This window comes from Anneissia japonica, unplaced genomic scaffold, assembly GCF_011630105.1.
Source record: "Anneissia japonica isolate Jap-2015-1 unplaced genomic scaffold, ASM1163010v1 scaffold43038_len29431_cov97, whole genome shotgun sequence".
Lineage (NCBI taxonomy): Eukaryota > Metazoa > Echinodermata > Crinoidea > Comatulida > Comatulidae > Anneissia > Anneissia japonica.
This window is the reverse complement of record NW_022757132.1, coordinates 19,162-29,417: the sequence shown is the minus strand read 5'-3', so window position 1 is coordinate 29,417 and position 10,256 is coordinate 19,162. Positions and strand designations below refer to the sequence as shown.

Below are 10,256 nucleotides of genomic sequence, written 5' to 3'. Positions count from 1 at the left end.
ATTTATATATATATATACACACTTATATATATATATATATATATATATATATATACAGTATATATATACACATGATATATATGTATACATATAAATATATATGCATCGTACATATTTCGAACGCAATTAAATTTTGACGAATAAATGTAGCATCTAAACATTTGACCTAAAAGAAAGTAGATTTAGTGTAAATAATTCCACTTAACACTGCTGAATATGCATATATGAACATTTCTACGTACACTCCCCCAGTGACAACAGGGTTATTTACAGCTGTATTGGTTTCTATTGTCTGGTTAGTAAACACTGCAACTAGCAACACATCACCTGAAAACAATCATAATATATGTGATTATATCATTACATCTGAGTATTTTAAAGTGAAACCTGTTAGAGTATAATGATACATGAGGTTATCTATGCGGTTTTCGTACACTGTATTCATTGTAGGGATGTGGGAACTCACATGTTATTAGTTAAAACAAAGTAGGAGATCTGTCAAAAAAACATATTATCAAAAGCTCGTTTAATAGAATCATTTACACTCAGATTGCAGGTCTTGCATAATAATTCATCCAAGAAGCTTTTGAGATGGGAAATGGGAAGTAAATTCTATATATTCATGTTTTCTAACCATTCAATGTACCGTTGCACTTAAATGTTTAATACATTTTTATCTAGACCTATTAGTATACAATTTCATATATATATATATATATATCATATTTCTACAATAATGTATGTTTGTCATCTTTTTACTATTCAAAAACAGGCAAAATAGAATCATATTTACATAAAACAACTTCAGAATTATATTCATAAGGAACATTTCAAGCTTTATTGCTGAAGTGGGGCGAGTTTTATATTATTATGGTAGGATGATTTTTTTTGTAAATATAAGGTCATCTGGGTCTGTATTTTACAACAACTTACTTTTTCGTTTATAGATTCATCGTGTTTCCACCGTACTTGGTGTCGACAGAAAAATTATTAACAAATTATGTAATTATTATTTATAACAGTGTTGGCAGGTCGATCGTTGCGAAAGAACACAAACGTGCACTGACAATCCACCGGACTCTGCATTTTACTTTAAGAAGTATCATAAAGGCTGACGTTGAGTCGCATGCTGATAGTAAATTGCTGGACGTATCATAGCGGCCAGAGTTTGAGTCGCACGCTGCACAGAGTAAAGTGCCGTACAATAGGCCTAGCGGCCCGAGACTGAGTGGATATACTGCTAAGAGTAAAGTGCAGTTAATAGCTTCTCGAGTTACAGTAGCACTTACAGCAGCAAAGTTAGTGTTATTTTTATTTCACTTATTTTTACTTAGGGGCCTATCGATTGTAAAAGGCGTTCTATAAACATAAATTACTTTAAAAGTAGAGGCCTCGCCTATACTCTGCTGCAGCTCCTATTTTTTATAATGTTGCGGTTGTTATTTCTCTTGTATTTGTTGCTGTTATCGTTATCATTATCATTAAGACTTTTTACATATATTATAATACATTATTCATTTATTACTGTTCTTATTCTATTGTATTATTACTGCAATTATTTTTAATTATAGTATTTGCATTTTCATATAAGAGCGAGGCGTAATCATTCTTTCATAATAATGTATGTAGGAATATCATTATAATGACATTACCTTTCATTTTAACCTGAAGATCAAACTCTACTTTCGTGTCATCAACAAGTTTCAAGCTGTTGTTTACCCATTGAATACCGTTGGTACTTACTATCTTTGCAATTCCAACTATAAGAAAATTATGAATATTTATAATTTACGTCCATTTGAGGTAAATCATAAGGGTACTTTACGTTATCATCAATTAAAAAAAACATTAAACTTTTTTCACAATTACAATCTGAATGTCTCAATTTGAAAATGTAACGGTTTCAAAGAACCAGATTTTAATCTGACTGGCAGTCTGTATTATATAAATAACACGAAATAGTATGTTTAGATCTCAAAGACTGCTCAAGCTTTGTATAATTTAAAATATTGAAATTCCAAACTATGCGTTGTTATGGAATAAATACGGTTCTTGAAATTATGTGACTTTTGTATGTCTTCATACAGCAAAAGTTGAATAAAAAATATCTTACTATAGTTCATTTCATCAAAATACTCTGTTTTGGTTTGTAGGCCTTTTATGTGGTTTAAGTTTGATAAAACACAACTGTCAAATTCTGTAAAGTACTCCATTACCTACAAGCAGAACGGAAAATGAACACTTATTAATAAACGCATTGAAAATGATATCTACATATAACCACCCCATTATTCTCGCATATTGCATTATACAAGGACAGTCACCAGTCCAACGTATATGAATATGATGACAGTAGAATAATGGGGTGCTATAACCATGGAGTACCTACACAATAATGTATAATAAAAGTACGTCTATAAATATGCGTTGGCTTAATTTCGGCATGTTCTCTCCTAGGTTAAAGTTAAAGTCTTTGTTGTCCGTGAACCTTTGGTAGCATCAAGTACAACAGGGTTTGAGATGATGTAGTGAATGCTACTCCCCGAGGTGTTGGAGTTCGGAAGTGGAATTCACCGATTTACCGAAATAAAACCATGTTGTAGTTGTAGGTACGACATGGTTTGAGGTGACGTAATGAATTCTACTTCATCAGGTGTTGGATAGTTGGAACTTTACTTTCCGATGTGAATCTATAGTCCTAATTCTAAAAACGATGAAGTACAGAAGAATTCACTGTTTTTACCGAAATAGGCCCTATAACCATGTTTTATTTGTGTTAATACACCTCATATAAACAGCAAACCACACGTCTATAATAGTCATTTCGATCTGTGACAGTACAATTACACAATTTGCATATGGCTCTCTTTGCCGGCGTATATGTACGCCTAAATTTTGCACGGACAAGGAAAACCACACCCATCGGTTGGAATTGACCAACGTATGTTCTCTAGACAACAAAAAGAGGATATGAATCAGGTGAAATCAGATGAATTCAAGGCTCATGGTGGGAATTTACCTATGACATCGACAGTTAAAAATTTATACAATATTAGCTGTAACTGATATTTGGTTGTGGTCTTTAGATGTTACTAATAATCACACTAATATACTACTTCGAAGAAGTTACCATGTCTGTGAATGAAATATATTTTACTTAAAAACACAAAATAATTATTACGTCCACGTTCTTTAAGTTATTGGTACTAGGCCTAAATATTGTAAGTTAAAAGCTAATACTAAATCTGAACACAGAAAAAATATATCTAAACTACACGGCTAACATGAAAACAAATACAACTGGAATAGGCCTACAATTTAGTACACGAAAGTTCACAATAAACACATCAAGGGACAAAAATAAACCAACCTTGTTTGGTTTGGTACAATTACTGCTACCATCGTCACTTGAACAGCCTTAAAAAATGATAATAATAATAATAATAATAATAATAATAATAATAATAATAATAATAATAATAATAATAATTAAAAACACTACGAGGCATTTATTAAAACAAACAATCGTCTTTCATCAAATTACTGATCGCGGGCTCAATAATGAGCCCGATCGTGTAGTAGCAAATATATTTCGGAAATACTATTCCAATCATCAGTGCAAAAATACCAATTTTTCCAAGGTCTCTCCCTTTGCACCTGTTTTAGCGAATTTGTTTATGGGTCACCATGAAAAACCTGGCTAAGTAACTTCACCCAGGCACCTGTTGCGTTCTTACGAAGCTGTTTAAGGGACATGATGAATTTTTATTTTATTTTCCTAACCCGTACGTACGCCTTATTAAGCCGTACGTACGCCTTATTAAGTCGTACGTACGACTTATTAAGGCGTACGTATGCCTTATGTAACCCGTACGTACGACTTATTAAGGCGTACGTACGCCTTACTAAGGCGTACGTACGCCTTATTAAGGCCAATCAGAAGACGATTAACAATGAAGTTTGGCTTAGCTGCAAGGCCCTCAGCTAATCAAAAACTACCTTCCATTCCGTTTGTCCAATGTAAGTAGTAAACAACACACGTCCACTTGCAAGTATGGCGTTGGACAGAAGCTTATCAAATGATAAATCTGAGCCGGTTTCAGGCATATTTTTGTGATACATGTTGTGAGAACATAGAGTATGGTTGTGTCATTAAGCGTAAACAGCTTATAGAAATTTAAGGATGTACAACTCTGCTGACTCTCAGATTTGCACTGCTGACTCTCAATTTTGCACAGCTGCCAATTGTATTTTGTCCTTTTGGCGTTCCATAATTGAGAAGCACTAAGCGTCTCTCTATCACACCACACACACACACACACACACACACACACACACACAGGATTTCCAGTGCCTTTTTCTCAAACTGGGGTACTATCGACAGCAAAATAACCACGGTATTGTGAATCAAATATGATGATGTTATATTGTAGTAAACATAATAAGACAATAATTTTGGCAATGAATTGACCCTTCATAAAGAACTGATAAATGAAGCAACTCAAGGATAGCCATGCACAATTATATAGCAACTATTTACTACTATCTACCAAGAACAATGGTTTACTACACATATTGAAACAATTCAGTTTTTTGGGGGTAGGGGATGTGCCCTTCAGTGACTGTGCTTAGACTAATTAATTCAGGCATAATTTGATTTTAATGTCTTCATGAAAGAATATAACAAAATTATTATATTAATACTAGTACAGTATGTTTTATCTACATACGAATCCTTCACACATCATAACAAAAAATATAGTATTAATAGGTATCAAAACTGACTTAAGCAATTAATATTTATCAACACTTAGATGTCCAATTAAACATCACCACCGGCATTTAATATTGTATTATACTGATATTACTTGTTACTTTTTCTTTTTTTTTGGAAAACAACCTTTGTTTAAAAGGAAACAATTAAAATACACATTTGATCATAAAACAATCACAGTAACCTCTCTTTTGAATTAGTTTGTTTAATTAATTTTCACAGACCACAGACTCAAGTGAATGGAAGTTGATGAACCACATCCAAAGCAAATTTTGCTTCATTCTGCATCAGCTGAAATCAAGAATTGAGAAGTGCTTCCTGGTCGAAGCCATGTTCTCCCATGTAACAATAATATATTAAGTACTTTTAATAGAGAAATAACCATTGAGAAATTAGTAAGATGTGAAACATTGAGTGGTGGAATTAGTTGAGGTTGCTATTGCAAATCAGGATGAAGCCTTGTTACTACATGAGGGATATAAGTATCTGGTGGCAATTCAGGCCATATTATAGGCATGAATCAATTGAAAGTACTGTAGTCTTATCTGATTGGAACTGTATACTGTTTGATGAATGTTGTTATCTATTTGATATAACATCATACTATACACTGTGTTGAGAAATATTACCATATATTTTTTAATTTTTCCTTGTATGAACAGTTATCAACAACACATTTATTTTCTTTATAAAAATTTGCAGTGACTTTTTGAATGGCATTGTATGGTATTTTACAATGCAATATGAAAAGAGGAAAATAATGGAACAGCACTTGCTGATAAATAATATTGAATACAGCAGAACTGTCATTCTTTCTAGTTTCTTTTAAACTGTTTATACTGGATGGCTACATTGATAATATTATATAGGCCCTAATTGTAGTATTTAACACATGTTCATAAGTGGATTGGATTGAACTTTATATTCAGCTACAGTGTTTCAATAATATTCACATAAAAGTATTCAGACTTTTGTCATAAACTTCTTCCAACCTTCGTGGTTACTGTTGTGTATTTAAATTTATATACCTAGTGAATGATCAGAGAGATAATGAAAGTGCTGATGGGATGCAACTGGCTGAACTGACCTATATTAAATATTTATTTGTTTACCTCCTTATTGGAATCATCAACTACTTTTATTCATTCATTCAGTCCATATTATCAAGGTCTTCAAGCAGCTAAACAAAATTCAACTGGCATGGCAAAAAATTCAGATCATTGCATGCAAATACAAACATTTGAAATTTTACATCAGCCTCAATGTGTTCAGTATTTTTTGAAGTAATTCAGTCTCAGTTTTCTTTTAAATTTTTTTTAATGTATTTTAAAAAAATAGAATCGAAATATTATATTATATATTTATGTCTTTCATTCAAAGTCGATAAACACATTCAATTCAATACACATTCAGTAAAGCACGGTCGCCTTTGGTTTACAAAAAACTACGGTATGATAGCCGAGGGAAGACGGGAAATGCGATTTACTACCTCTACAATCTTACTACTACAGTATTACCAATGTATTTTATTTAAAGGCTGGTATACTTATATCATATTGAAATATTCCACTAAAATCGAAGAACTTTCGACCAAATTGCTACAGATTGTCACTTTCCTCGCGACATTGTTTATATTAGTTACCGAGTTTACAAGAACGCTTGTGATTGGCTAATAGCGTCACATCAATGCTTAACAGGTATGGTAAGTGTGCTGTGATTGGGTACTGCTTTCGTGAACGCCATTATTTTTTCGAAGATAAATTCTCATTTTTGGTTACAGTTTCCCCAAATTTACGATTGCCGACAATTATCTTATGTTTCAATAAAACATTTTTGTGCGAATACCAAGTAGCCTGGATTGGTGGGTCACAGAATTCGTAAACTAAGCCGATTTTGGAGCCTCAACCCACGTACACCTGTACGTACGCAACCCGTACGTACGCCTTAATAATGCGTACTTACGCCTTATTAAGGCGTACGTACGGGTTACATAAGGCGTACGTACGCCTTAATAACCCATAAAGCGTACGTACGACTTATAACGCGTACGTACGGGTTAGGAAAATTTAAAAAAAATCACCATGTCCCTTAAACAGCTTCGTACATTCTATCGTCGTAATGTCGGTGATATTTTTTGCTTATTAAATTCGAATAATCATGCAACAAATTTTTTTGATTGTAAGGCACCTAACACAACCGCAAGAAACATAATATCTTTGTGCGCCGCCTGTGCGTGCAAGAACTGACAAAATTAGTAGGTAATTCAAGGGAGAGGTCCCGGTCGATGCTAAGAAATGATAATGGTGGGCCATCTCTGATGACATCGGTGTATAGAAAATCTACCTTTACGGGCCTCCTCACCAACTTTTGCAGTTTCACAGCATCCTCTTACAAAAATGGGCTTATCCGCAGATTGATCAACAGGGTTTATAAATCAAATAATTCTTTGCCAGGTTTTTATAAGGACATTAAAGTTCTTAGAACAATTTCTTTTAAAATGGCTTCCCTAATAATATTATTGATGATAAAATTAATCGATATTTAAGTGATGCTCATTCGTTTTGTCCTGGTTCAAAAGAGACCCTTAAGACTAAAGACAAAGATAATGTTAATGTTTGTTATTTCAAATTGCTATATTTTCCATTTGCAAGTAATGCGCAGAGCAAAATTACAAAATCACTAGTAAATATTCTCATGGAATTGCTATAAAGCTGGCTTTTAAATTATTTAAAATGTCTAATTTTCTAACAGTGAGGGACCCTGTTCCTGAGGTGTTCCGTGCTCGTGTAGTATGTAAATTCACTTGTGTGGGATGTAATTCCACTTATATTGGAGAAACTAATTGAAGACTCTTAACACGATTGCGCGAACATTTCAGGGACGGGCCTCTCATATTTTTCAACATTTACAGGTTTTGCCTAGTTCATAGGGATTCTTCTTGCAACATTTTCGTTTAAGAGCGAGAATAGCCTAGCAAATACGTGTTTCACGTTGTATTTCACACAGACATAAGCTGTATTTTTGGGTAATTTTTCGTCTTTCCACAGTCGGAATGTTGTGTTCCCTTCGGTATTTGAAAGGCAATTCTTTTCTGATTGCTTTAGTATTTGTTTCAATTGTATTGCTTCAAAAAAGACACCGTCACTTTTCGATTGGTACTATGCTGACCGCACACCGTGTAGAGGCTGCATTTTACCTCTTTTTAGTGACTTCGGTGGCTTTAAATTGCCATTTCGGCTGTTTACCAATCAAATAGCTTGTTGTTCCCCCGGTAAAATGATAGCTGAATATTCATAGATTCTTCTCATATAAAATATATTCCCATTGAATGCAAAAATTTGACGTCAAAACACTAATTTCAATGTGAATGAACAATCCTGTCTAGGCATTATGCCCGCGAAAATTTGAAGCTTTGGTATAGCCTTTCGCCATTGTTAATGAATCTGCGTTGTACTGTTGTTGCAAATTTTGCCTTAAACTGGCTAATTTCCTTAAAGTATTTCATTTTCACCTTCTACATACTCATTAAGTATTGTGTTGTCAATATTTACTGGGTGTTATTGTTTGATTTAATGTAAATTTAAAGGCACACAAGGATCTAAACCATACGGTTGTAGATTTCTCTGCCAGCTGGTAAGAAGCAAGAACGTACCATTATCGAGCAGGTTTGGAATAGCCGGATCCAGGCTGGCTAGGAAAGTGCGTCGTAAAATATAAATGACCATTATAGCCTAAATTGTAAAATTGTTAAACTAGTACAGTACTACTGTTAATAATAATATTTAAGACTCAAACAATGCATAAAAGTCAAAGGTAGGCCTATTAATTACCCCATATAAAATTAGCGAGTCTAAACTTCGCTGCAGTGAATATGAGCCGATTAAATTTGATTGTTTCGTTGCAAAAATGTGGCCTAAGAATTCATATAATGATGTTTCACCGTTCTTGACTCTGCAGATTCAGCTTATAAACTTAAAGTTAATGAAGGTCTGCACAACACTTGGAACAATCCATCTCTAAACAAGCAAACTTTCAATCTAAACATCACGCTCGCTGTCTGATTGTTGTGGTCTTAATTACCATAAAACTCATGCAGTGGCACGTGGTGTTTGCGTTAAAGGTTTCGCTTCATCAGTCTAATTGCTTTATGCCAATTTTTATACACGTGTCCTAATGCATATTAACCTTGGGAAAATTGGTATTTTCGCATTGATGATTGGAATAGTATTTCTGAAACATGTTTGCTACTACACGATCAGGCTCATTAATCAGTAATTCGATTAAAGACGGTTGTTTGTTTTATTAAATGCCTCGTAGTGTTTTTACTTATTTGAAATGTTGGTGGCATTATTCATAAGCTATCTAACAATAATAACGACAACGACAACAACAACAATAATAATAATAATAATAATAATAATAATAATAATAATGATAATGATGATGATGATGATGATGATGATGATGATGATGATGATGATGATGATGATGATGATGATGATGATGATGATGATGATGATGATGATGATGATGATGATGATGATGATGATGATGTTGTTGTACTCAAAATACCATGGTAAGTCGGCGTTACATACTGGCCTAAATATAAAATCAATCTAGGTTATCTTCGAGTACGGTTTGTTACTCACAGTTCTAGTGTACTGTCCTCTGAATGAGAGATGTATATTTGGTTGACTAGTAAAGTTTAGATAAAGACAATAACTTGTCATATTAAAAACAAGTCAGCTTTAGTTTTGAGTTATTATTTACTATTAACTGATCGAAATGCGGTGTTCTTTCAATTAAAACTGCAGCGATCTGGACACTATGGGTGTTCAACCCTATTATTATAAGAGGTTTACTACAGTAGACTTGTTGGTGTTGCATGATGCCTACTTACGGTACTCGAGCCTTGGATATATCGCTTAAACCCTGGACGTGCAAACGGCGGGAGGAAACTCTATAAATATTCCAGGGCCCCTCGTTGGGGAGTGGCCCCCCGCGTCGGGGAGAAAAAGAACAATTCGTCAGGGAGAAAAACAAATTATATGTATTTTCTACATATTAGTAGACTCTAAATTGGTTTAAATAAGCCTTTGAAACCCCTAAATTGTCCAAAGTTTCGGAGGCTTCGCCCCCTAAACTACTTCCAAAACCTTTTAATCGAAGCTCGACCACGCCCACTTTGCTTTCGTCGGGGAAATCTGACCCCTCGTCGGAGGCATCGGCCCCTCCGTCGGGGACCTCAGCACCCCTGTCGGGAAAATCCTGCATGGCGCCACCCCTGGTGTTTACCACTTTTGTCAGTTCTTGCACGCACAGGCGGCGTACAAAGGGACTGACTACAGTGCCACACTTCGGTAATTATCTTGGTAATGTTTTGAATGAAAAAATTACTGTACATAGGCCTATTTATTTATTGTTTTCTTTTTTGCGTGGTGCTGATATTTTAAGCGTAGCGCAGTCTTGGTTACTTTTGTCT

At 34.2% G+C, this 10,256-nt stretch overlaps 1 protein-coding gene across 1 annotated transcript in view; it reads right to left on the bottom strand.

Moving 5' to 3' along the window:
- Positions 1 to 242: 242 nt before the first annotated feature.
- LOC117124422 (L-rhamnose-binding lectin CSL3-like) overlaps positions 243 to 10,256 on the bottom strand; it is a gene marked incomplete at both ends in the record, with an annotated part of 18,454 nt that continues 8,440 nt past the window's right edge. The window contains 2 exons of the mRNA XM_033270648.1: positions 243 to 327; positions 1,653 to 1,760. Of these exons, the coding sequence (XP_033126539.1) occupies positions 243 to 327; positions 1,653 to 1,760 (193 nt within the window). The remainder of the gene's footprint in view (positions 328 to 1,652; positions 1,761 to 10,256) is intronic.